This window comes from Sorex fumeus, unplaced genomic scaffold (genome assembly GCF_029834395.1).
Source record: "Sorex fumeus unplaced genomic scaffold, SorFum_2.1 ptg000008l, whole genome shotgun sequence".
In the NCBI taxonomy this organism is placed as follows: Eukaryota; Metazoa; Chordata; class Mammalia; order Eulipotyphla; family Soricidae; genus Sorex; species Sorex fumeus.
Genome location: NW_026606065.1, coordinates 23,409,977 through 23,437,809, shown reverse-complemented (window position 1 = coordinate 23,437,809; position 27,833 = coordinate 23,409,977). Strand labels below are relative to the sequence as shown.

The 27,833-nt window shown below is 51.4% G+C and overlaps 1 protein-coding gene across 1 annotated transcript; it reads right to left on the bottom strand.

Moving 5' to 3' along the window:
* Positions 1-166: 166 nt before the first annotated feature.
* ARGLU1 (arginine and glutamate rich 1) lies at positions 167-27,559 on the bottom strand. Its single transcript, XM_056109764.1, has 4 exons — positions 27,130-27,559; positions 18,692-18,917; positions 16,304-16,387; positions 167-1,006 (listed from the first exon to the last, which is right to left on the bottom strand). Exons 1-4 carry the CDS (start codon positions 27,477-27,479, stop codon positions 842-844), a joined length of 825 nt encoding a protein of 274 aa, XP_055965739.1. The 5' UTR covers positions 27,480-27,559; the 3' UTR covers positions 167-841.
* Between the last annotated feature and the right edge of the window lie 274 nt (positions 27,560-27,833).

Sequence of the window (27,833 nt, the reverse complement as noted above, 5' to 3'; positions counted from 1 at the left end):
GTATCCACGAGTTTACCTCGTGTCCATATAAATCCTATGTTAAAAGTATAAACGGGAGAAAATAGAGCCTAGCTCTAGGATTTCTAAACTGTCGACCATCCAAAAAAAGTTAACCACCCTCTTTATGTCTAACAGAACTTACCAAAAAAAAAATTGCTTCAACATATGAATTTAAGACTTTACTTTATTCAGCAAAATCATTTATTTACACAGTGGGGAATGCTGGTTTGATTTTTGTCAATGAAATAAAAACAAACTGAACAGAGACAATACTGAACTGTTCCTATTTGCATCCGGTCTGACCCACATTTTCCTTACCTGTATCACCGGGGACATCAAGAGCAACAGTATCAGAGGACACGGCCTAACAACACCCCACTCGGGCCCAGCAACACAACAACCAACTTTTTCTTTTTTTATAAAATATATAAAAAAACAAAAAGTCAGCAAAACCAGCATCGTGATGTGGCGAACAGGGTACGACTCTGAAGTCAACGGGGCAGTGAAAACCTTATCAGACCATCCATGGCTCACACAGTGACCTGCTCCCCGGGAGACCACCTGGCGGCAGTCAGGGACACGCAGAGTCGAGAACTCCATCCCTCGGAAGCGGACAGCAGTGATCTGATAAGGGTTTGACTAGTCCGAGTTAAGGGGGGGGCGGGGCGGGGGCGGGAGTGGATTGCAGAGCATAGCCCCTATTAGAACAAGCTAACTTTCCAGATTTTTCCAAATTAAAAAAAAACAAAAACAAACAAACAAAAGGAAAAAAACCACTTCAACATGAAGCTACCATCCAAAGTTTTTCCATTTCTCTTTGTGAAAGTTCCGAGTCTGAGGCTCAGTCCTGGGTTTTGAGCGAGAAGGACAGTTTGGGCCTGGACTTCCCCTTGCCCAGGATCATTTTTTGTTCTTCCTTTTGCTGACGCTGTCGCTCTTGTTCTAGTTTCATCCTTTCCTCATGAATCTTTCTTTGTTCTTCAACAATTCTCAACTGTTCTTCAGCCTGAAAGATGAAAAGTAGAAGTTAAGACCTCTGCACCTTCACTCCTCCGTTTAAGAACGATCCTGGAAACCAGGTGATGGTTCAGAATTATCTTTCAAAAAGCTTCCCTGCGGCCACACGGAGGTAATTTGAAACAACCGAAAAGGCAGGAAAGTCCAGTTTGGACAGTTTGCTCTTCTAAGTTTACAGGCTGGGGGTTGGGGCAACAGCTGGCTGTGTGCAGGCTGTGCTCCCGGCTCTGTGCTCACAGATCCTTGACAGGGCTCAGGATGGAAGGAATCTAGATGGGTGGTCCAAGGCAAGTGCACTACTGCCTGCCTTGGCCCGTTTAAAAACAAACAAACAAACAAACAAACAAAAAAAAAACCAGGGGCTGGAAAGATGGTATGGCTGAGTCGGATTCAACCCTAAGTGTGGCGGGAGTGATCCCTGAGCACAGAGTCAGGAGTCAGCCCCGAGCCTGGCTGGCTGCAACCCAGGTACCTGCACAGAAATGCCCCCCAATCCTGCCCGAGCCCCCGGCGCTGCCCTTTCAGCCCTAGACCTCTGGAACAGCCTTGCCATGTCCTGCCCACCACGGCAGATGTACTGAGGTGCATTACCCACCAACTATCACCACCAATTCACAACTGAAGAAAACAGAAACTTTCGAAGAAAAGCTCCCCCAGGCCAGGGACTGACTATCGATACCCAAGGAAGGAACACGAAAGAACCCTGGTCTCAGGGGAGAAGAACCAAGCAGGCTTATGAGCCTGGCTGAGTATAAAGCCCCCCACCCATGAACCCCGCGGGACCTCCAGCCCATCCAGGCCGCCAAGCCCCCCAGTGGCCCTGTGTCCGGCCCTGCCCCGGGCTGGCCCTCGTGCTGCCCGAGCGGGGGGCCCACTCTGAGAAAATCTGCCTTAAGCCGCCCCTGTCATCTGTCGCCGGGAGCCCTCCTCACCACAGTGACCCTATTACAGCATCTGCCCTGCACCTCCCCAGCCCCAGGGCCCCCCAAGAAGGGTCACTTCCACACACCCACCGGGACACCTTCCGAGACAGCCACGGCACTGAGTGCGGAGATGGAAATGCTGGCCACTGAGAAAGGCCACTGGAAAGCACATCAGCCAAAGATGAACTCACAATCACCTGCATCATGGACCCGGGTAGTTCCAGCAGCCCTGCTGCAGGGGTCCCCAAGGGACAAGTATAGGTCCTGGTCTAGGGCGGGGGAGCTGATACGGGGAGTGGCAACACCCCGTCTGCCCAGCACTGCCCAAGTGGCACCAGGGGTCCCTGGCACCGCACACCTGGCCAGCATGGCCCCCGCCCATCTGTGGCCCCTAACACTGCAGTGTCCGAACAGCATGACCCCTGTCCACCTGCGGAACCTGGCACTGCTCTGCCAACTGGAACACTGCCGGGGGCCATGGTAGAGACTGCCTTCCGGAATGAAGCCCACCCCCCCCCCAGGCGGCTCTTCACTCAGGAGCCATTTTGGGGCTCAAAGGGACATTTTCAGGGTGGGCACGAGGTCACATTCTGACAGCCTCTGTTCAAGATGGTCAAAAAGTTAATACAACTGGGGGGTTATGAAGTGGGGGTGGCGGGAGGGATACTGGGAACATTGTTGGTGGAGAACGGGCCCTGGTACAGGGATGGGTACTCGAACACTGCATGACTGAAATGTAAGCATGAAAGTTTGTAATCCTGTAACTGTATCTCACAGTGATTCATTAAAAAAAACTTTTAAAAATTTTTAAAAAGAAAGTTAATACAATGATTATGTCCACTTGCATCTTTTTTTTTTTCTTTTTTGGGGGGAGGGGTCACACTCAGGGATGCACAGGGGTTACTCCTGGCTCTACACTCAGGAACTACCCCTGGCGGTGCTCAAGGGACCATATGGGATGCTGGAAATCGAACCTGGGTCGGCTGCATGCAAGGCAAGCGCCTTACCCGCTGTGCTATCACTCCAGCCCCATGTCCACTTGCATCTTGAAGAAGTTTCCGTCAGACGGTTGGAGCCATAGCACAGTGGGCAGGGTGCTTGCCTTTCATGCAGGCGACCAGGCTTCAAGCCCCAGCACACCACAGCGTCCCAGAGCCAGGAGGAAGCCCCCAAATTAAATTCCCCCTCTCATCCCCGAAACACTTGGCTTCTGCCAGCTTCATGGCCCTGTCCTCTGCCAGGCCAGAGAAGCCCCTCAGTGCTGGAATGGGTCGACAGGGGCCGGGGCGGAAGGGAACCGTCTCCTCTCAGGCCTCGACAATGCTCCATTTCCTACGGCGGCGGGAGCCCGGCTGGGGTGCCCCAGAGCTCACATCTCCCAGAGCCCGAGTCCCCAGCAAGGCTGCCCCAAGGGGCTTCTGTCTCTCCCCCGCACCTCTCCCCAGGCCGACTCTCGTCCTCCTGACAGCCGGTGGAGCTGCTTCATGCTTTAGCCCCACGCCACTGCTGCAATGGCTCCCGGCCCTGCTTCTGGTCCCCGCCCTGGACGCCCCAACACAGCACGGTGGCAACTCGCCTGGCCTCAGTGTGACCTTCCCAGGTCTGACCCTGCAAGGGAGGTGACTCCCTGAGGCGGACGCAGCTGCTCCATCCCGAGTGACCGTCTCTCCTCTCCCGTGCAGGCCCTCCCTCCCACTGAAACCCAACTGGAAAATCCGTCCCAGAGCTCCAGTCTCCTCCCCTGAACCGTTGCAGCTGATCAGCACAGAACTAAGTCCCCCAGCATACGTAGGCAGTTCGCACGCCGACAACCCTCCTGCGCTGTCATCAGTCAGTCACCAGGAGTCAGGGCAGTACCTTGGTGCGTACAAATGAATCAAGGGGAAGACAGGCTCAGCGACTGTGAGCGGCCAGTCTGTTCCCCGCAGACACAACGCCCCCGGAAAGCAGCTCAGAAGGTTGGGGAAGGGGTGGTGGATCTTACCAACAACATCACCCCTCAGCCCCTAAGATCAGTCATGCAACAAGACGCTCTCTGAAGCAGAGCAGAGCGCGGCTCCCCTCCCCACCACGCCAACAGCACAGAAAGGAGTGCGGCCCTCTCTCAAGTCACACCGTGGGGATACTCCCACCCACCAACTGAATTTTCTGGGTTTTTTTCTTTTGGAGTCACACCCAGCGATGCACAGGGACTACTCCTGCCTCATGCACTCAGAACTGTTCCTGGAGGTGCTCGGGGGATCATATGGGATGCTGGGAATTGAACCCGGGTCGGCCGCATGCGAGGCAAACGCCCTACTTCCTGTGCTATGGCTCCAGGCCCAATTTTCTGGAATCCACCCTCCACTCGCATGCAAGCAAAAATCAAACCAGGAAATTTATCCCAATATAATCTGTAAAAGAACCCACCCAAATTACATTACTCAATAAGCCAAGGGCAACCCGATCACATACCACTGCTTAGACACGTCCCCAAATGGAGAGATTCCAGAGTGACGGACCCGGTTCCCAGTTCCGGGGCCTGACGGGCAGGCCTGGCTTCAACACCCCCCCACCCCCGGGGTCCCATGCAGGCGCCCGGGACCCGGCCTGGGGTCTCCGCATCACTGAGCCTCAAAGCACAAACCTAATTCAAACCCCAGGGCCGCGCCCACCTGAGACCAGCCCGCCTGCCCCAGAGGCCTGTGTCCCTGGCCAGGGGTTAAGAACGCTTCCTCTCCACGTCATAGATTAAGTGAGGAAAGTAAAGGACCAAACAGTATGTCATCAGCTACTTCTGTTTGAAAAAGGAGAATTTAGAAAAAAAAAAAAAGCATCTACCTGAACATGCGTAGTAAACTTTGGAAAAAGGAAACACATGATTGAAAATAATTTTTTGGATGGGAACAAAATTGGGTGAGGTAGGAAAAGTCTAAGGGGGAACTTGATCATTCCTAAGTTTTGAACCCTCTTGATCACCATGCTTAAATGTCTTTTTTTTTTTTAACTGAATCACCATGAGCTACAGTTATGAAGCTTTCATGTTCGAGTCACGCAATGATCGAACACCTACCCCTCCATCAGTGCACATCTTCCACCACCAATGTCCCCGGGATCCCCCTCCCAACCCTCCCCCTGCCACCATGGCAGACAATTTTCCCCCATACTCTCTCTCTACTTTTGGGCATGAAGGTTCGCAATGCAGATACTGAGACGCCATCACGTTTGGTCCCTTATCTACTCTCAGCACACACCTCCCCTCTCGAGAGATCCTTCCAACCATCGCTGTCTTAGTGATCCCTTTTCTATCCCAGCTGCCTTCTCCCCCAGCTCATGAGGCAGGCTTCCAACTATGGGGCAATATTCCTGGCCTTTGTGTCTACTAGCAGTAGACACAAGGGCCAGGACTTCGGTCTCATGTTATTTTGTATTCCACAAATGAGTGCAGTCCTTCTACGTCTGTCCCTCTCTTTCTGACTCATTTCACTTAGCATGATATTCTCCATGTCCATCCATTTAGAAGCAAAATTTCATGACTTCCTCTTTCCTAACAGCTGCATAGTATCCCATTGTGTAGATGTACCCAAAAAAGGTCTTTCAAATAAAAACTTCTTCAAAAACATTCATTTTATTTTTTTTATAAGAAAATGGGAGCCGCTGGGCCATCACTGTCGGTCTCCAGGGACTGCCCCAAGCTTGGAGCTCTGGTGCTAGGGACTGAACTGCATTCCTTTGTGGCATGCCTGCCTAGTGGCCTGTCCTAGCCCCCCAGTTCCCCTGCAGTAACTCACCTTTCAGTTTGCTAAACCATCAAGAAAGCCTTGTGTTGGGGCCGGAGCGATAGCACAGCGAGAAGGGCATTTGCCTTGCATGTGGCCAACCCAGGTTCGATTCCCAGCATCCCATATGGTCCCCAGAGCACCGCCAGGAGTAATTCCTGAGTGCAGAGCCAGGAGGTACCCCTGTGCATTGCCAGGTGTGACCCAAAAAGCAAAAAATAAATAAAAATTTAAAAAAGCCCGTGTTTCTTCAGGCCTACAGTTGGAGGTAGTAATTATTAGGGCTGGAGTGACAGCAACTACCAAGAGTATCCGGCCCGCACAGCAGAGCCTGGCAAGCTCCCAGTGGAGTATTCGATATGCCAAAAACAGTAACAAGAAGTCTCACAATGGAAACACGACTGGTGCCCGCTCCAGCAAATCAATGAACAACGGGAGGACAGGGCTACAGTGCTACAGTTGGAGGTGTGTATTTGTGTGAGGGGCTCAAGTCCTGACCTCTCTCTAGGGCTGCGGAAGCCAACGGTGTCGCCCCCACGGCAGCAGAGACACCCCTAAGGCATGGGGAGGTTCTTAGAAGTGTGGAGCTGCCCTGTTTCTAGGCAGAAGCGTTTCTATCTCCTGGGGTGGGGGAGCCAAGCACAGCCTTGCTCCCCGTGGCCAGTGTTCAGATGCTGCATCTGCTGACCCACCTGACCCTCCGCCAGAACACCCAACCCCCACCCATCCTGCTCCCTGTTACTACTGCCCCTGGGGAAAAGGGAGGCGCCACACCCCGAGAGAACAGGGGCCCTTCTGCCCTTCTGCCCTTCCTCGTGGGAAACCCAGTTCCCCGCTCTCCCTTCCAGCATCCACTGGCCCCACCCCGGCCCAACCCCTCCAACCGAGGTCCGGCTCTTTACAGGACTCTGTTTTTTTTTTAATACTAGATATGATTTTAGATAGATGGTCCTAACAAATGTCTTTAGCAAATAGATCATCAAATTTTCTTTCCACTTGAAACAGGCCAAATTTTACAAAACGCAAAATCCTCAAATCCAAAAATGTAAAGATGGGGGTGGGAAGGGCCTTCCACGGACCTGCAAAACCCCGGAGAGCCCGTTAAGGGGCTGCCGAGAGGGGCTTCACCACGCCGTCCCCACTTCCATTCACCTAGGAACCCTGGCACTTCTCAGAAACGTGGATTTCTGCGCGTTTGCACTCTAAGTCACAGCCATCTGCAATCTCTGATTCCTCTACCTCCCACAAGTATACTAGAAGGGAATTTGGTATAATTAGTTCTGACCATTAATAAATTTTTCAGGTAATATTCCTGCACAAAGCTAAATGTAAAAAGCAATTCCTCCCCCGAGCCCCATGGCAACTGGTTAAAACTCTGTTGCTTCCTTGGCATTAGACATATTAAGGGGTATTATCAATGGGTACTATCCTAGGAGAGCTCAGGCTACCACACCCACTCCTTCCCCCTTCTCAATTTATTTTAATCCCACTCCTGTTATCTGTATAACCTTAAATATTATCTTGAAATTAACATAACACAGGATCTCCTGGGGTTCTATAACTAAAGGGTTGAACTGCTTTGAGAAGAAACTGACTGATGCTGAGTTTCATATAGATGTAAAACACAAACAGCACCACAGCTCTGAAGAGCCCTGGAGAGACACTGGCAGGAGACTGACTGCATCACCTGTACTCTGCAGCATCCCTCAGATACTGCATTCGAGTCAGGAGGAGGGGAAGACACAGAATGACTGCTCTCACTGTGGGACACAGAAATTCACAGTGCGAGACTAATAATATCCAAGGATGGGGAAAACGGGGGCCGGGAGGACTGGTCCACGGCTGGGGGCCTGCCATAAGAATGGGGGGGGTTGCAGTTAGGACAGAGTAGGGACCACTGTGACAATGACAGTTAGAAATGATCACTCTGGCAAGAACTGAGTGCCAAGAGGAGGTAAAGGGATATACAGGATAATCTGTCAGTACCTTACTGTAAACCACAATGCCTGGAGGGCGGGGGAGGGAGACAGAAGGAGTGTGCCAGAGGTAGGTGGGGAGGGCACCTGGGGGTAGCTGCAGGTGGGAACAGGCACTGTGAAGGATCAGGGGTTAGCACATTTGATGACTGAAACCCGACCATGAACAACCTGGCAACTGTGTACTTCACAATGATGCAGTTAAAAATATATAAACAAAAATAAATAAAATATACTAGACAGCAAACAAACAAACTGCATCCATGTGGCTGTGGTTCCTTTAATCTCACGCATCCTAAACTCTCTTTTCCCTGCGGTCGTTGCTTCTGTCCTGGGCCCTTCATTATCTCCAGGGGAAGTTCCCTGGTGACCAACCAAGCCGTCCACGCAGCTACTCCGGGAGGGCTCTGGGTCCTACAGCGTTTCTTTCCTGTCCGTCATCCTTCTCCTCCTCCTCCTCCCTCCTAACCTCCTGCATCACTAACCCCCTTTATCTTTCCTCCCGACAGCGTCCACTGCCTGCCAGCTGGCCGGTTTAAACCAATCTCCGACTGGCTATCAGTGGCTTTCCTGTTTCTTCCTCTTTGGGAGTCGCACCGCTGGTGCTTAAGGCCACACCCCCAGCTGTACGCTCAGGGGACCACCTGGGAAGCCAGGGATCCGAGCCGGGTGGGATGCATGCACGGGAGGAGCCTCTCCTCTCTAATACTAGATAATAAATATGGTATAAATAAAAGCCCCTAGCTTTATTTCTGTCCTTCCAGTCACCGTACAAAAATCCATACATTAATGGCTGGCAATATCTGTGCTGCCTAGAATACATTCATGTAACCAACCGTAAGTCAGCTAGCTTGCGAGCCTCTCACGATCACGACCATCCGGTTATTCGTCGATTGCCTTGAGCAGGCCCCAGTAATGTCTCCTTCATCCTAGCCCTGATATTTTTTTTAAAAGTGCCATATTCAAGGCTCTTTCAGAGTTAGGAGAATGAGACCCATCATTGTTACTGGTATTTGGCATATTGGGTACGCCATGGGGAGTTTGCCAGACTCTGCCGTGTGGGCAGGTTACATTCGGTAGCCTGCCAGTCTGTCCAAGTCAGCTAGCTTGCGAGCCTCTCACCGGGTGAGAATTCCCACCTAGCTGCATCACCATTTCACTTTCACTTAAAATGATGAACTGGCATTCGTATGTGGTCCATGCCCTATGTTTCCCATGTTACAACAGAAGCGTGTCGCTATTCCTCTAAAATGGTCGCAGTCTCCAGGGTCCGCCCTGGCAAAGATGCAGCATTCCCACCCGCCCATTAAATCTCTGTGGCCGGCAGGCCACTGGGACCGACCACGGCTACCCAGACTCTCTCTGGGACGAAGAGCCCACTCAGCACCCCTAGGCCCCAGCCAAGCTGTTCCTGCAGCTCCCAGGGGAAACCCATCCTTCCCTCGCCTTCTCTCTCTTTCTGGCTTTTAGGCATGCGGCTGCTTCCCACCCATCTGACCTGCACCGTCTCTCCCGAGTGGGCCCTGGCATCCCTGTTCCTGGCCCCTCACACCCTCCTGGTACCATCTCCGCCGAGAAAACTGTCTCAAGAATATCACAGCTTGGGCTGGAGCGATAGCACAGCAGGGAGGGCATTTGCCTTGCACGCAGCCGACCTGGGTTTGATTGATTCCCAGCATCCCATATGGTCACCAGAGCACCTCCAGGGTTAATTCCTGAGTGCACAGCCAGGAGTAACCCCTGAGAATCGCCGGGTGTGACCCAAAGAGGAAAAAAAAAAAGAATATCACAGCTTGGGCTGGAGCGACAGCACAGCAGGGAAGGCATTTGCCTTGCATGCGGCCAACCCAGGTTCAATTCCCAGCATCCCATACAGTTCCCCGAGCACTGTTAGGAGTAATTCCTGAGTGCAGAGCCAGGAGTAACCCCTAAGCATTGCCGGGTGTAACCCAAAAAAGAAAAAGAAAGAAAAAGAATCTCACACAGCTTGCATGAGTCTAGCAGGTCATTCGACAAAGGCCCCTCCCTTCCCCAATCCTTCTTGGATAACCTCAATGGTCGAGACCCTGTGGGCCGTGTGCATGATGACCCCTTCGGCTCAAGCAGGAGGGATCCAGACTCCCCCTCCCCGACATCTTCCTTCTGGACCAAGACCAACAGTGAGTCACTCCATTTTCTGAAATCGAGATAGGCTGAAGTTTTCTAAAGACACCAAATGCTAGTTCCTTGTCAATTTCCCCCCTTACTGTGGCACTTGCCCATTTTTACAGGGAGGGGGAAAAAAATCAGAAAGCACTCTCTTTTTGTTGTAGTTTTATTTGGGGGCCACACGGGTGATGCTCAGGGACTACCCCTGGCTCTGCACTCAGGGACGTGTGGGAGCCAGCACCCAGCCCAGGCTCCCATGGGTGCCAGCTCAAGCACTCGGCCCCTCCCTGGCCAGGCCAGCATCCACCGCACAGCAGGGGGCAGGTGGGCATGGAACCAGACCAGCCATGTGCAGAGCGAGCGCCCGCACCCTGGGACCATCCTGCCCCTTTCTGCAGCATTCCAGCCACTTCCCGTTGCAGCTCTCCCTAGGCCCCTCGCCGGGACCTGCAGGCCGACTCCAGAACCACGGCCATCTACTCGGCCAGGCCGCGCACAGCACACTAGAGGGGCAGTGTGCAGCCAAGCCGGCAGCAGCTCTGTCTGGACCCCGGGGCGGGCCGCCCCTGCCCGGATGCCACTGCCCTCACACCCCTGGGCTCTGCCGTCACCGCTCTCCTATGTGCTCCCCACAGGTGACCTCCACTGCCTCCTCCGAGGACTAGGGTGCAACGCGCAACCCGTTAGAGGTTTTTGAGGAGTGAGGTTGGAGCATTTTACGTTCCAAGACTCGTTTATTAAAACCTTCCAAACAACGAAGCATCACCTCACACCACAGAGACTGGCACACACCCAAATGAACAAGAGCAACCAGTGCCGGCATGGATGCGGGGAGCAAGGGACCCTCACTCACTGCTGCTGGGAACATCGGCGGGCCCAGCCTTCTTGGAAAACAATAAGGACATTGCTCAAAAAAACTAGAAACTGAGCTTCCATGTGACTCAGCAATACCACCCCTGGGAATATACCCTGGGGTCCAAACACGCAAGCAGAAAGACCATGTGGACTCCTGTGTTCATTGTAGTACTGTTCGCCATAACCAGAATCTGCAAACAACCCAAGTGCCCGAGAACCGATGACTGGACAGAGAAACTCTGGCACATCTACACAATGGAATACTACACAGCGTCAGGAAAGATGAGGTCATGAAATTTGCCTATAAAGGGATGGACTTTGGAGAATATTATGCTGAGTGAAAAGAGTCAGAAGGAGAGGGACAGGTATAGAATGACTGAACACTAACTGTGTCACTGTCACTGTTCTCCCATTGTTCATTGATTCACTCGAGTGGGCACCAGTAACATCTCTATTGTGAGACTTGTTACTGTTTTTGGCATATCGAATACGTCACAGGAACCTTGCCAGGCTCTGCCGTGTGGGTGGGGTATTTTCGGTAGCTTGTCCAACTCTCCAAGAGGGGCGGAGGAATCAAACCGGGGTCAACCGGGTTGACCGCATGCAAGGCAAACGCCCTATCCACTACTGTGCTATCGCTCCAGTCCGTTCATTTGTGTGTGTGTGTATGTGTGTAAATAGTATGAAATTAATATCCAAGGCCAGGGAAAGGGAAAAAAGGCCAGGAGGACTGGTCAATGGTTGGAAACTACCACCAGTATGTGAGGAATAGAGGGTAGTAAAGATAGAGGAGAGTCCGTTATGACAACATCTGTTGGAAACGATCACTCTGGCCAAGAACTGAGTGCTTAAAGTAGGTAATGGGATATACGTGATAATCTCCCAGTACATGTATTGCAGACCATAATGATTAAAATGGGGGAGGGGGGGGTAGGTGTCTGCCACAGAGGCAGGCTGGAGTGGGGGGTGGCAGGAACCTGGGGCACTGGTGCTGGGAAAACACACTGGTGGAGGGATGGGTGTTGGAACATTATATGACTGAAACCAATCATGAACAGCTTTGGAATGTTGTATCTCACGGCGATTCAATACAATGAAAAATTAGTATTAAAAAAATTCCTTACTGCTCTTTGCAGAGCTACATGTAGCTGCCAAGTGAGATGTGTCCTACTCTGCACACATTCCATGCATACCCTGACTTTTTTCCATCTCCAACTCTGAGGTCGTGTTATCAGTACAATGAACACAGCACACCTTCCTATTTGGCAAAGGGGGAATTCAGTAGAAGAGGAGAGCGGGGAAAAACCCCTCTCCAGATCCAGAACTTATAATCTGCATATATTTTAAAGTTTTAAATAAGGTCCCCCCAGCCCCCGGATTAAAATTAATTCGTCTTCACATAATGTTCACCATCTCACTAGAAGTTCAGTCTGATTTCTGGTTTGGGCGTTACAAGTTAAGTCTCCTTTCACTATGAGAGGTTTCTCCTACCGACACAACCTTCTAGAAAAACATTTTATCTGCGGTCTCTTCTCAAGTAAGAAAAGTGCATGTACGCTGCAGAAGCATGGAAGGGGTTTCCAAAGACTTAAAAACGGAAGTGTTATTTCGAACCAAGGATGACACTGCACTGACAAACAGCCCTCTGTGTGTCAGGAAGGACAACTGCTGGCCACTCCCATTAGCCCGAGCACCGCGACCCAGTGTGGGTGACACTCCCAGCTCCCCTGGGGCGGGCAGACACAGCCAAGGAGCCCCAACACACAACACAGCCCGTCCCCGAAAGGGGCGAAACGGACCCAGGGCTGAGGGTAGAAAAGCCCGCAGTGATTCTCGGAGAGGCCAGGACGGCAATCCTCAGGGGGACAGCACCTGAACCCATGTCGCAAGGACCCACTTCGAGACCAATTGTGGGTTAACTGGACTCTGGCATATCATTTCCATGTGAATGTCAAGGTCACAGGCAGAAACTGGGGACCTGCACTCCAGGCTCACCCAGCAGGGGCCCCAACCCTCTGCACGCTGCCCCCAAATAGTTCCCAGTGCCCTACGGGCCTCACAACACGGCGATTCCCGGCACCTCAAAAGACGTGGAGAGACTATTCGCAAGGGCTCGACTTCTTCCCAGCTGCCGAGGGTCTCCAGAGCCTGTACCCACTAGCCTTCCCTTCCCTTCCCGGGTAGAATGGGTAACAGGGGTTCGTTTAGGGTGTACAGAAAGCACCCTGGGAGACAAGCGCCTTGGCTGGTGTCCCTCCCACCCCCCAAAAGAGAACCCACCGCAGGAGAGAATGTGCTGCTGCTGGCTCAGCGTTACAATGTTTCAGAAACCTCTCCAAGTGCTTCTTCTTCCTGATCTGTTTTCAAAGTGCCTCCTCCCCTTACCAAACTCCTTCCCCCACCCAGCTGGGGGTTAGTACTGTGACTCTAAGACTGCCCCCAGAATCCTGAGACATCACAAATACTTGTCTCAATTCTGCCGACCACAGGATCTTTGTCCCTGCTTTCCCTCCACATCCCCTCCCTGTGCTCATCCCAAACTCAATTTTTAACTCTCCCGAGGCCCAATATGGCAGCACCTCTACCCAAAAGGTTCACAGACCATCCCAGACCAATTAAATGTGTGATTTTGTAGCATTCAAAACTTAGCAAATATTTCTATATTGGCCAATTCCTTCAGAATTGCCCTGACTTCAAAGCTCATACACTATTTTAAAGAACTGAAGTCTTATGTTATCTCCAGATTAGTTTTTACACAGAAGTGTCTCAATGTACGAACAGACACTCGGTGCTTCCTCCTCTCACACCTCACGCCACTTTCTAGCAGCAAGAATGTATCCCATTCTGGCTTTATATTTAAGGATGAGCCAGCCACCCCTCCAGCATTTTATAAGAAGTCAACAGAATAATTCACTACTACTGACATACCCAGAAAAGCCTGCTCACACTCCACCATTCATGTCTTAGATTATTATTTTAACGGGACTTTGAATAAATTCCAAAATAATTTTTAAAAATCCATAGATGAAATACTGTTCATGATTGATGAAAGAACAAACAAAAATCTCCAATATATACTGAGTATTTTATGTATTCTGTCTCCTTCTGTCCAAATAAGAGTATTTCCTTCCCTACATGTATGGCCAACAGCAGAACCAAATAAAAAATAATTTCCTCCATACCAACACATTCTTTCAACTTGAATGAACCCTGCAAGTAAATGAGCTCTATTTAAATTCTTTTTTTTTTCCTTTTCGGCTCACACCCAGCAGTGCTCAGGGGTTACTCCTGGCTCTGCACTCAGGAATTACTCCTGGCGGTGCTTGGAGGACCATATGGGATGCTGGGGATTGAACCTGGGTTGGCCGCATGCAAGGCAAATGCCCTCCCTGCTGTGCTATGGTTCTGGCCCTATCTTACTAAACTTTCTCAAACATAAGCTTCTTCCCCTGAAATGTCTTTGTATCTACACCTCTGTCAGTAAGGAGCAATAAGCTGAGGCCAAGCGGTAAGGTTGCAAGTCTCGCTCCAGGTGTGGCTCACGGACCAGTGACACGCGGCAAACTAGTCAATCCACACGGTATGTGCAGAAACCAAAGAATACTGTGTGCTGTAAAAACTCCTAACAATTCCACCTCATTTTTTCAATATTCTCCTTACATTCTGCAGCCATAAAGGTCCAAGATAACACCCCACTGGCTCTGAGCCATGAGGTAGACTGCCACAGGGCCAACATGTGGACTGCCACCCTCCAGCAAGGACAGAGAGCCTTTGGGGGCCCACAGGGCCCACACGCAGCCCCCAGACGGAAGCAGGAGGAGGGTCCGAGCAAGGCTGCCGATCTGAGGCACAGGCTAAGGGAAGCCCAGCACCCCGCGACTCCCATCTCACGGGCATGGGCACCTGCCTCAGCCCTCGCCCCTTGGGCAACCATGCCTCATACCCCAGGAGTGCGGATCTCAAACACCCCATCTCCAAAGCCCTAACACGGCCTGGGGTCACCCTGGTTCTTCCTACCTGCACTGGGAGCATCTCCTGACCTGGAAATCTACAAAAACATGACACCCACACCAGGGAGTGCCAGGGGCTGAATCTTCTAAAGACCATCAGCCTCGTCCCATGCGCTGCCCCCTAACCTTGGCAGCAGCCTAGGGGTGCCCCTCAAGGCACCTGGGCAGCAGCTCGGCTCTGGGCCGGGCAGGGCCACATGCCCAGGGCAGGTCTCAGGTTTGCCTCCAGCTCCCATTGTAGCACGCTGTCTCTGTCTCCTAAACACTTCCTGCTCTGTGCTCTGCACTAGGGGTCACTGCTGATGGGCTCAGGGAACCCCCTGCTCAGTCCCCCGGCCGCCCCTGCCCCCTACAATGCCCTTTAAACACGGCCCCTTAGAACCAACCAGGGCCTTGTTTTCCCACGTCCACCCTCACTTAACTGGAGGGCACATGAATGGGATCTCATTAGCCTCAAGGCAGCACCCGCCCCTTAAACAAACAGACACACACACACACACACACACACACACACACACACACCCATAAACACTCACAGGTTATCCTAAGGCACCTAACAAAAACTTACACATTGACTTTACCCCCTGGTCAACAAAGTGAATTTCTTACTCTGCACTCAGGGACCATGCAGGCGAGCTCTGGGGACCCTCAGGGGTGCCCGAGACAGAATCAAGGTCGGGTGCCAGCTACCAGCAAGGCAAGAGCCCTCCCTGCAGTTAACTGGCCCCAGAGCCTTATACCCGCATTAAAGAGTATTCCTGTATGCATGGGGGGACATTTATTTTTCCCCTTCACAGAAGAATATGGTTCTCTATGAAGTCAATTTTTTATTAGGTTCATCTAGTCTACTTTCTTCCTCATACTTATTAGTTCAAAATACTTTTTAATGCAAAAAATTTAAGATACTAAAATTTATTCCATTCTTAATGGTCCTATGAACTTAAAGGAAAAAAAAACAGACAAGAACTTCAGAACTGGAAGGAAAAAAAACCTACAGTATACTCCTATAGTGGCTTCTCTATTAAAATTGCTGCTGCCTTTTACGCTTTTTTACAAGCATTTAATTCTCTGAATTCCACTTTAGATTCCAAGTGAGTTAGGTAAAGTATTAACCTAGTGTATCGCCAAACATGCACTACCTCTATACTCTGCATAGAAACTGGTAACAAGGCAGCAAACAGAAAGCGAACATTATTTTAAGTTGCTTTAAATACCTCCAAGTTTGTATTATTTGCTTTTTTTCTTAAGGGTTAGGTGTGAATGATGTTCAGATAGAAACAAGAAAAAAAAATAGACTGTTGATACTACAATTCCCTCCAGAAAAATCTATTTCCAACGACTATGAATTCCAAACAGAATTCCTGGATCAACTCCTAAAGGTATCCAATCCCTCCAGAAAACAGGAGGTTAAAATCAAGGAAACTATTCCCACTTTTGTGGATGCTAATCCCTTAACACAGTTCCAAGAATGGAAAAAAGAAGGCTGAGTACATAGTCCTGAAGTATTTCTCACACACACACACACACACACACACACACACACACACACACACACACGGGCATGGGCAGATAAAACAAGGAAACACAAAACCGCCACGCGCGTACGGCAGACGTACCAGTTTGGCCTGTGCTTCTGCGATTTTTCGGTTATTCTCTTCCAGTATTCGCTCCAGCTCCTCACGCTTTGCCCGTTCTTCCTCCTAAAGGGGAGGACAGGTGACAATGTTAGAAAAACAAAATGTTTCTCCTCGCTGGTCAATATCTACTAATCTTCCTCTGAACTGCTTTGATCTGACTTACAGGGCAGCTGTACAGCTACCTCCTGTCTGACAAATGACAACTGTGCAGCCACTAACATTCGCTTCTAGCGCTAAATTTAACTCAGCCCGCCCAGTCCACACAGCAACCGACTACACCCTCCCTAGTCATAGTTTCCTGGCAATTATTACTAGTACTTTAATATCACACAAATCAACAAGGACAACTACAAAACTGGAATAGTATTTACCAAATTAAAAAAAATAATATATAAAATATAAATAAAGTGAATATTTGTCTCACCAATCATGTATACCTACGGATTCTTTACCTATACTCCTTTAATCAGCATTAAAAGTTGAATATTTACTGTCTTGTCCAGTGTCCTGCAGAGAGTGCTCCTCGGCTGCCAAACGCGCCAGCTTCCTCTTTAAAATGATTTGTACTGTTAGCTTGGCAATACCTGCATCAGCAGCTCAGCCATTTATAAAGGAACAACATACAGGGAGGCTGAGCTGGGGAATGCAGATGTTTATGGTAGGAAGGAACAAAAAATGTAATTCATCATTCCTAAGGCAAACAATTAATAAGAAAAATACATTTACTGTTAGTGAAAAATACAAATGGTAATCCATACTTCATGGAACTAAGGGCGTCTTCCATGGGGCCAATGGACTGAACACTCGGAGGTTGACAATGGCTAAAGGCAGCTCATCTTGGCATCTACCGTCTGAACTGAAACTCAGGAATCCAGGGGGTGCGTGGTCAGGAAATAACGTTCTGCCGTTTATTTATTTATTTTTTTTTTCGTGGAGAGCTTAATGAGACTTTAGAATGCGAACTACATGAAGACTGCTTGATGGTTTGGGCAGTGTTCAGATCACAGCATACAAATTCAAATGACCTCAATATTTGGAAAGACTGTCAAAGGGTTGTGTCCGTGTGAAAAAAATGAAACTGTTAATATGAAACAAAAAAGCAAACGAAGAGAAAAAAATCTTCCTATGATTCATAACTCGCTACAGGACAGCACTATTACTCCGAAAATCTCTTTCATCATCGAAAGCATCGACATGACTAGAATTTCATACGTCCGGTCGTACGGTCCGTGATATACACGACATACATACATGTATATCCAAAGACAGCACAAGAGAAACACATTTGAGACATGAAGCTTTCCGGAAAGCGATGAGGTTTAATAAGAAGCCAACATGCCTACAGCGATGCCAAAATTAAAAATGACAGGAAGTCAAGGTAGGTTGAGCCAAATGTTGACATCGAAGAAAAGAAAACGAGAGGATTTCCCATGCCACGTGCCAATGAAATTCATATTCATTATGCAGACTATGGTGAGGGACACTCCGTCCCGCCAGGTGTCCTGAGTGTCTCAGCGACTCTCAAGCGGGTTTGGGGTCCTGGAGTAATCAGTGCAAACAAGCCATAGAGCTTCAGTAGCAAATTACTGTCTCACAGAAAGACATTTTCCACTTCTGCTCCAGCTGCTGATAAAACAAATCATGGGTTTAGCTCGACTCCAGACAAGGACAACCTGTTCCTTCAAAACTCTCTAGAGGAAAAAAGGAGTTGTTAGTAGGCACTAAAAAAGTGGATGAGTCTGGACCTTTTCTTCCTAAAAAGATTCCTTGAAACACATTAGGGAAATGGAGGGCCTCGTGGTCAGAAGGCTACAATTAGTCCAGTGTGTCGAAGCAGGATTGAGGGGGTCGGGGGAGGGGGCGAAAAGGAGGAGAAAGGACAAGCAAGAACACCTATTTCTCCCAAGCAGGCGCTGTCTGCCAACGGTAGCCCTGCGCTTCGTAATCTGCCTGAAGGCCCAGGGCCGAGCGCCCAGCGCCGCCTAGGTGCGCGTGCGAGGCAGAAGAGCAGAGACCGTAACCGCGGGTGCCCACCTGGCACCCTTCCCTGGACGCTCCCTGGCTCCCTCCTCCCGCCCCCAGAAGAATGTAAATCCTGCAGCCATGGCAAAAGTTTCAAACACTTCTCAAATATGTAAGCCAGTTCCGGTAAATCAAAAGGTCTCCTTGAGCAAGGTTTACGGAAGTTAACTTTTAAGTCATCAGCACTTCTGAATCGGCTAAAAAATGCACTTTCGCAGCAATGTTAAGTTTAGACGAGAAAGGAATGAGTCTGTATTCCATCTCTCTCCGAGCTGACAGGAGGCACACCCAACACTGAAAGTTTTGCCATGGACTGTCTCTACTTTCCCAACGACCGAGCGTTACCTCTCTGGCCTTCTGGGCGGCAAGCTCAGCCTGTCTCTGTCGCTCGAGCTCTTCGAGCAACTGCTTCTCCATGATGCGCTTGGCCTCCTCCACCCTCCGCAGGACTTCGCGCTCGATCTCATCCTTCCTCTTCTCCAGCTCTTCCTCCACCCTCTTGGCCACCAACTCTTCCACTCTGCGCGCGGTTTCTTCCTCGATGAGCTTTTCTTCTATTTCCTGCTGCCGACTGGAAGAGGGAAACGGAAAAAGGGCTTAACACGGTGGAGGAAACCTCACCGAAATGAACTCAGGAGGGCAACAAAACAGGAAGCCTGAGGATGATGCAGCTCAACGGGCTTAATGGTTCCTTTCACGTTACAGCCAACGAGATGACAGGGACGCCACGTTAAGTGACGGAGATTGTAATACACACTCTTTTGGCTCTACTACTTTCTGAGAACAAGATGACTAGCGTGAATAAGAGGCGCACTAATTAATTTTAATCGAACCACGGCAGTAAACAGGTAAATTGCTTTTGTTATTTACGTAACGAAAGAACCTGCTGTTTAAATCTACAGATCTGCTACTTGCCACTCTGCTCCACAGGCTGAGCTCCCGTGAAGGAAGGAGAAACTATCGTGAAGCAATAAACTCAAACCAGCTCACCAACGCATTCTTCTCATAAACGAAAAGTCATATTCAGACGCTGAAGCAATAGTAGGGTGTTTTGGGATGAAAGTAAAGCCCTTTTCCGATTCTGAACTTATCCCCTTCACTGGATCTTTTTCCTTTCATCGACGTGGACTTCAAGAGGTTACGAAGTGGATAAAATAGTATTATCAGTTCTACTTTAAACAGTTCAATAAAGCAAGGCCTGTTTCAGTTTTTAGGGTACTGTGAAACAACTGATTTCCTGAGATGAAACTCTGCCTGAAAGTAAGTGGCCTTTAACAACACGGCACCATTCTGGAGACCTGGACCTTTGGTCCCACTTGGCCACGATGACGAATGTCAGGGCCGAGTTGATAAGTATTTGACAAACACGCCATAAGTATATTTGGTGACAAAAATATTTTGAGGCAGGGAAAAAAAAAACATTAAAATCAACTCCACTTTTTTACATGGTTATGAGGAAAATTTTAAATGACCTGTATGTTCACAGTTCATTTCTAATTTCATTTCAACAGCATTATTTGAAGCTATTGTTTCAAGTACATGAAATAACTGAGTATTTATTTCACCAAAGCCGAGTTGGTAAGTATTTGACAAACATGCCATAAGTATATTTATTTGGTGACAAAAATATTTTGAGGCAGTGAGAAAACATTAAAATCAACTCCACTTTTTCACATGGTTATGAGTAAAACTTTAAATGACCTGCATGTTCACAGTTCATTTCTAATGAACAGCATTACCTGAAGCTACTGTTTCAAGTAAACAAAATAAACGAATAAACGAACCCAAAGGCTCTGAAGCAAATCCAGAGGCCGACTTACTAATGCTTCAACTGTCTCATCACAAAATTTAATTAAACCCGCTACTCTCTGTTGCTGGGCTGGAGTGGTAGCACAGCGGACTGGGCATCTGCCTTGCACGCGGCAGACCAGGTTCGATTCCTCCGTCCCTCTCAGAGAGCCCGGCAAGCTACCGAGAGTATCCCCCCCGCACGGAAGAGCCTGGCAAGCTACCCGTGGCATATTCAATATGCCAAACACAGTAACAAGTCTCACAATGGAGACGTTACTGGTGCCCACTTGAGCAAATCGATGAACAGGAGGACAGTCCTACAACAGTGCAGTGCTACCATCTGCTGCCAGTACTAGAGGCATGAAAGACAACCATCTTTTGACGTCTTTTGATGGATTCTGGTTTAACGTCCATGTTACAAGATAACGATCAAAGCCTTCTGTTTCTACGGGACCTTGAGCACTCGCGTCCACTCCCACCCAATTCCGCAGGGCGCGTGCCTTATGGGGAGACGCCTGCCCCAGCCCCTCACTGCCTCCCGGGATCTGCTGCCGGGTCTGCCTGCTTCTCAGACTGCAGCGCCAGCCCCGACTGAATCACAGGACTCAAGGTGGGAAACGCACCACATTGAAAGGAAATGTGCTGCCAGTCTGTAACACCAGCTAATGCTGGAATCTAATACCAACCAACCCATACGCCTGGCATCGCCATGAACTTCTCAGGCAAAAAGTTGCAAGTGCAAAAAGTTATTTAAGAAACCCATTGTGTAATTGAAACCCGAGCACAAAAATGTGTAAGTCTACAACTGTATCTCATATGTCTCACTAATAAAAAAAAAAATACAATAAAAATTAAAAAAAAAAAGAAGCCCTGTATAACAACTCCGTTAAAGAGTGAGTCGCTTGAGATTTCAAAATACAGAATCACTAGATTTAAAAAAATAAAAAGACTGCAGGGGGCCAGAGCAATAGCACAGCGAGGAGGGCATTTGCCTGGCACGCAGTCGACCCGGGTTCGATTCCCAGCATCCCATATGGTCCCCCGAGCACCGCCAGGAGTAACTCCTGAATGCAGAGCCAGGAGTAACCTCTGAGCATCGCCGAGTGTGACCCAAAAAAAAAAAAAACAGAAAAGTGACTGCAGTTATAAACTACATTTCAAATGCAAAATTGTGCTTCTTTATTTCATACAAGCGGAAACAAGAAATCAAACAAGACTGACAACTACCGAGTCTGAATGAACAGCAACTACATTAGGGTCACAGCCTTTCCTTCACTCCTGCAGGAACAAGAACATGTTTGTAATCCAAGGTTTTAAAAACACACACTTTTACAGCTGGCCCTTAGGAATTTGGGAGATAATACATTTTACTGTGTTTGGCATATCGAATACATCACGGGTAGCTTGCCCGGCTCTGCTGTGCGGGCGAGATACTCTCGGTAGCTTGCCGGGCTCTCCGAGAGGAGTGGAGGAATCGAACTCGGGTCGGCCATTCAATATGCCAAACACACTAACAACGAAGTCTCCAGTGGAGATGTTACTGGGCCTGCTCGTGCAAATCGATGAACAACGGGAGGACAGTGACATTTTACTGAATTTTACTAAGTCTAAAAGGAAACTTTAAAAACTTTGAGAAAAACAAATTATAATATCAATAATGGTTTGCCATATAGGTGATTCGATTATAAAATTTTCAATAACGGTACAATTCAAATACTAAAAAGGATAATGTAAGAGTCAAAACTTTCCACACAAAGTACAGTGGGGGGAATGGGGCGAGGGGCTGGAGCGATAGCACAATGGGTAGGGCATTTGCCTTGCATGCGGCCAACCCGGGTTTGATTCCCAGCATCCCACATGGTCTCCGGAGCACCGCCAGGAGCAACTCCTGAGTGCATGAGCCAGGAGTAACCCCTGGGCATCGCCGGGTGTGACCCAAAAAGCAAAAAAAAAAGGGGGGGGCATTCTTCTGTTAGCTCATCAGCGTAAAAGGTACCGAGTCACCTGGAGAGCTTGGTGACCGCGGCTGGGGATGTGTGCAGGTTCCACCAGGCGAAGGAGACCAACCCGGTGACAGTGAGGAGGGCAGTCTGGAAGCCCGGGTCAGCACTCAGAGAAAGCCAGACACAGGGTGTGGGCTGCTCCCACCGGGGCACAACTGCCAGGGTCATGGGACAGGCAGCCCCAGGGGACAGGGGCACAGGCAGCTGCCCAGAGGGAGGCAGGGTGGGGATAGGGAGGGACCCTGGAGGACAGGGCAGGGATAGCCCAGACCCAGTTCCCCACCCCACCTGTGCTGCGGCCCTGGAGTCTCAATCCGCTTCAACATCAGGGGGAAGACATCCACTCTGACATGCAGTACTCGAACAACCCCACCCCACCCCACATACACTGGCTTCAGTCACTAAGCATAGAGTTCATCTTTATTGCTGATAAATGTTATTAACTGATGAGAAATGGCAAGTAGCCATTAGACTGTCCTAAGATTCCTGAAAACCTTCACACAAGGGAAAAAGAAGACTGAACCCTCAGTCATTAACACCTTACCAAGCTGCCATGCCAGGGCCCTGCCAATCCACTCCTTGAAAACTTTGGGGTCAACTTTTAGGCCAGAGGAGGGACAGCAGAGTGGACAGAGCTCTGGCCTTGCACCAGGACCAGCTGGGCTCAACCCAAGACCCCCACAGGCCCCCCCTCAGCACCACCGAGAGTAAGTTCCAAGCATCACTGATGTCGCCCCAAAACAAAGTTTGGACCTGGGAAATAGTACAGGGTTAGGGGTGCACATGAGACCCCTGGCAATGCAGGTCATTTCCTCTTTCTCCTCCCTCCCTCCCTGTCTCTGTCGCTCTCCCCCCTCTCTCCATCTTTCCCCCAGGCTTTTCCTTTATAGACACAAACTCCAAAGCAGTGCAGACAAAAGCTGAATCCAAAGGTTCTGCAGTTGCTGAAATGCAAACGCCTTTTCAATGTAAGCAGCAAAGGCCTGGCTTCCTACTCTACCTGGGAGCACTCAAGGGGACCCAGGAGCCCAGCTGGCACCCGCCACCGACACAGTTCCCCCAGCACCATGACGCGCCCCCCCCCCCCCCAAACCACTTCAACCTTCCAAGGACAACCGCTAAAAGGGCAGCAAAGGACCGGCCAGGCGGTGGGGTTCGAGGAAAGCCCTGTTTAGCAGGGGGCTCAGACTATACCAAGCCAAGGAGTCCCCAGGTCAGTACACATGGGGTCTCCACAGCCACCCACACCACCCACAGCTGAGCCCATGGCCAGCGTCATCCTCTCTGGGGAGCCAGCAGGAACGAGCCAGCCTGGTCTCTGCCACAGCCTCGAACGGCCCCAGGACCAGCAGGGAGGCGATAGGGCAGGGCGGCACAGCAGAACCACCAAGGCGAGCACTAAGAACCCCACCAGGTCAGGGCGGGGCTCCGCGGGGGACACCTGCCTTGTGTGGGCACGTGGCAGGCCACGGGCTGGACTCACCACAAGAACGATGATGAATTCAAAACCTCCCATCACATCGCTGGACACCGCAAGGCCTCAAGCCCCCCAGAACACACAGGACCACACTCTAGATGCTCAGAGAAAGCTGATTTCTTTCACGCTCAGGACGACCTCTTCAAGGATTCATCTGCGAATCACTTACACGGATGCCAGTTTAATGTAGAGACTAATTCAGAAAGCTTCCTGTCTGTCAAGCAGCTGAACACCAGGCAGAGGCCCGGGGAGCGATGGCAGGCTGCAGGAAGTTCTTCTGCCAGTACCGCTTCCCCAACCGGCTGCAGGTCACTCCCTTCGGCCGGCAAGAAGGGAAGAGGAGGGAGGGGCGGCAGACACACTAGCCCAGGAGGAAGTCTTCACGTCTTAACCCAAGAGACTTGGCCACTCAAGCAGGAGAAAAAACTTCCGCACTCAAGACGATGACCCATCAACTTACTCAACTTGCCAATGCAATCTGGCTGCATTTGTGTGAATAATGTGAATAACAGAAGAAACAATCACTGCAGCCCCTTACTGCCAAGCATCGCCTAGATAAATGTACTATTTTCACAGGAAGCCCGAGGGAACTCCAGTTCACAGGTAAAGCAGCCCGAGGCAACTGGCCCAAGGCCTCAGACTTGGAAGTGGCGGAGCACTTGGCTTGGGTCTCACCGCAAACTCGCCAGCCGGTGAGGGCTGCAACAGGTTCTACGCTGGCCGCCCCCCCCCACCCCCCCCACCCCGGGAATGGAGGCACCCCTGGGGTGTATTCCCTGGCCTCTGGAGGTGCTAGTCCCCTGGGGCCCTGCCCAGCACTCACTGCTCCCCGGGGTCCCCCAGGAGACTCTCTCGGGGCTCTGGACGGCAGCAGGCTGAGCCCCGGAGAGTGGCTAAGGCCAACCCCGTGCAATGCCCCTTCTCCTGCCCACTCCTCACCAGGTTCAGGGCTTTCTGATCCGCGCCTGACACAGCGGTTAAACATCTGGTAGCTGTGTTGCAACAGCCACAGCATAAACAAGCGCCAAGGGGCAATTCTTTTTCCCCAAGTTCCACATTTACTTGTCCCAGTGATGCTTCAGTCTGTCCCCTCCTCACTGCCCCTGCGTGCCCTAACTCTGTGAGCTTCCACCCTACTCGAGTCTCCCACACTCAAGAGCTCCAAGTCTTCCACCTGCTTACAACAGCTCATGTCTTTAGGATGGAGTCCAAGCTGCCTACAAGCCCTTTCCCGAGACCCCCAGGCCCCCTGGCCCTGTCACATTCAGGCTGCTCTGACCACTGCGGCCCGAGAGCATTCTCCTCAAGCCTCTTTCCCCATCACCCCAGGGAAGGTCTCCATGCAGCCCCTTCTATATCTGACCTAGGAGGCTCAGAAGAATGAGAGTGGTCACCCCCTCAGTATGATTTTCTTTTTTTTCCCCCTCCACAGTTCTGCCATTTATGAATTCAGTATGCACTGCAGTACGTACCAAATCTTCTCTTCCAGCCTAATCAAGATCTGGGGGAGAGAAATCAAGTACCCTTCTATTAGTAGCACTCTCAGTGCCTGGACTCACCAAATGTTCAGAGTGACAGTGAAAATGATCTAACCAAAACGGATTAGCAGATCCCTTCTGCCTGTTCCACTGCCTAAAATCTAGGTGTCTGCCCCCCACCCCACCCCCGCCACTATTTCCAGAGGCACAATCCAGTACTTGATGGACTGTGTATACAGCACACAGGTGCCCAAGGCCTGTCTGTCCTGTTACGTGAGACTAGCTTGATTGTCTCATCAGCCTGGAACCACCTAATTTTTCTCATCCTGGTGTGTGGCTGCCTACGTGACTCTATTATTTCTCGAAAAGCCAAGATTTCACTTGTTCTGCAAGTTTTAGCTTTCTTAAAAAAAATAAAATGAAATAAAAAATAAAGGAAAAAAATGGGGGACAGACCCACTGTTCTCAGGGCTGAATCCTGGCTCTACCCCAGGGGTCACTTCTGATGGGGGTGAGAACATGGGACCATATGGGGTGCCAGGGACCAACCCAGGTGGGTGCGTGACAAGCTAATGCCCTACCTGCCATCCTGTCGGTCCCGCCCCAAGCAAATTTTTGCTTTCTAGTGAACAAATTACTCTAACGATCCGAATCACGTGAAAAGCATATGAGAAATGTCATCCGTAATTTTAAAAATGTTTGTTGTGTTGATGACATCTGAGAGCTAAGATACCTATCCACACCCCTCAAAAAACTGAGTTCCACACAATCAAGGTTTGTCATGAAATAATCCTGTTTGTGTCCATGGATATTACTGATGCCTAGGAATAAAGGGGAAACTGGGAAACTGTACCAATGGCTCTGCCTGTCCCTTACTCCTGTCCCTTGCTCCAAGCCCGGCTTCACTAACAAGCTCCACTGGAAAGATCTGTGTAGCTCAAAGCCAATTCGGGGAGTCCAAACCCCGACAGTGTCGGCCAGGACTTGCAGGCGCTGAGCATCAGCAGCTCTGCCGCCTCAGCAGCATCTCCAGGGGGGACGGGCGCGTGACTCACACCTGCGCCAACCCGGGCCTCCCAGGTTGCCTCTGAGGCTCCCGGCACCTGCCCCGAACCCAGAGGCGCTGGATGGGCGCTCTTCTGTGGGACGAAGATGTCCCACCGTGTTCCCTCTCATTTAGGGACCTGCTGGTGACTCTCACTGTCCCGGGGCGGAGGACAGAGGCAAAAGTCTCAACACACAGTGGAGTGCAATTATCCAGCAGCAAGCTCAGGGATGGGGGCGTGGGGGGGATGGGCTGCTGCACCCAAGTTTGCTGTGGAGGGAAAAGTCAGGGCGGTGCAGGGAGGATGGTGGGGGGCGGGGGAGCAGCTAGGGGTCATGCAGGGCCAGGGCAGGTCAGAGCAGGCCACACACATGTGCATGCACACATATACAAGCGCCCATGCACAAGTATACATGTACACACATTCAGGCACACGCAGAGGTACACTCATGCACATGCACTCAAGCACACTCGTGCACATGCACATGGGCACACGCACACTCAGGCGCGCACACACACATTTGGGCACAAGTACACGGGCACATGTGCATTCCTGCACACGTACGGAGGTACACGCATGCACATGGGCACACGCACTCAGGCACACACACACATTCGGGCACAAGTACACGGGCACATGTGCATTCCTGCACACGTACGGAGGTACACGCATGCACAGGCGTACTTGGGCACATGGACTCGGGCACACGAACTCAGGCGCGCGCGCACACACACTCATGCACTTACCCATGCACATACACTCGGGCACACGCACATGGGCACACTCGGGCGCGCGCATGGGGCACGCGCACTCGGGCACACGCACGGGGGAGACACGCACATGGGCACACCGGGGCGCGCGCACACAGGCGCGCTCGGGCGCACGCGCACTCGGGCACACTCCCTCAGGCACACGTGCACACGCGCCCGGGCACACGCGCAGGCGCCCCGCCAGCCCGCCCGCCCGCTCGCCCGCCCGCTCGGCTCACATCTTGCGCTGCCGCTCGAACTCGGCCTTCTTCTCCTCCTCCTCGCGCTTCTGCTTCTCGTCCAGGCTGCTGCGCTTGCTCACCGTGCGCCCGAAGATGTCGATGCGGTCGGGCGGCGACGCGCGCTCCCGCTCGCGCTCGCGCTCCCTGCGCGCCGCCGCCGCCGTGGTGGAGCGCGAGCGCGAGCGCGACTCCCGCCGCCGGCCGCGCTTGCCGTCCCGCGACTTGGAGCGCTTCCGCGGCCGCTCCTTGTCGCGCGAGCGCGAGCGCGAGCGGCTGCGCTTCTTGTTGTGCTTGGAGCTCTTGGCGTGCTTGGAGCGCGACGAGCTGCGGCTCCGAGAGCGGCCCATGGCGCCCGCCCCGCCGACACCAGGCCCGGCCGCGCCGCTCGCCAAGATGGCAGCTGCGGCTCACCGGCCGCGGCCCACAATGCCCCGCGCGCGACGCGCCGCCGCGCCCCGCCCCCCGCCGGCCCGGTCCGACGGCGGCCGAGCGCGCCCGAGCGCCGCCGAGCCGGCCCGAGCGCGCTCGGCTGCTTCCGGCGGGGGCGGGGCCGGCGGGGCCCGCGGGACGGCCGCGCCCCGCCCCGCCCGCCCGCCAGCCTGCCGCGCCCGCCAGCCGCGCCTCCGGGCGGCCAGGCCCGGCCCGGGGCGGACCCAGCGGGTGGGCTCCGGGGCAGCAGGCCCGGCCCAAGCTGGCTGCAG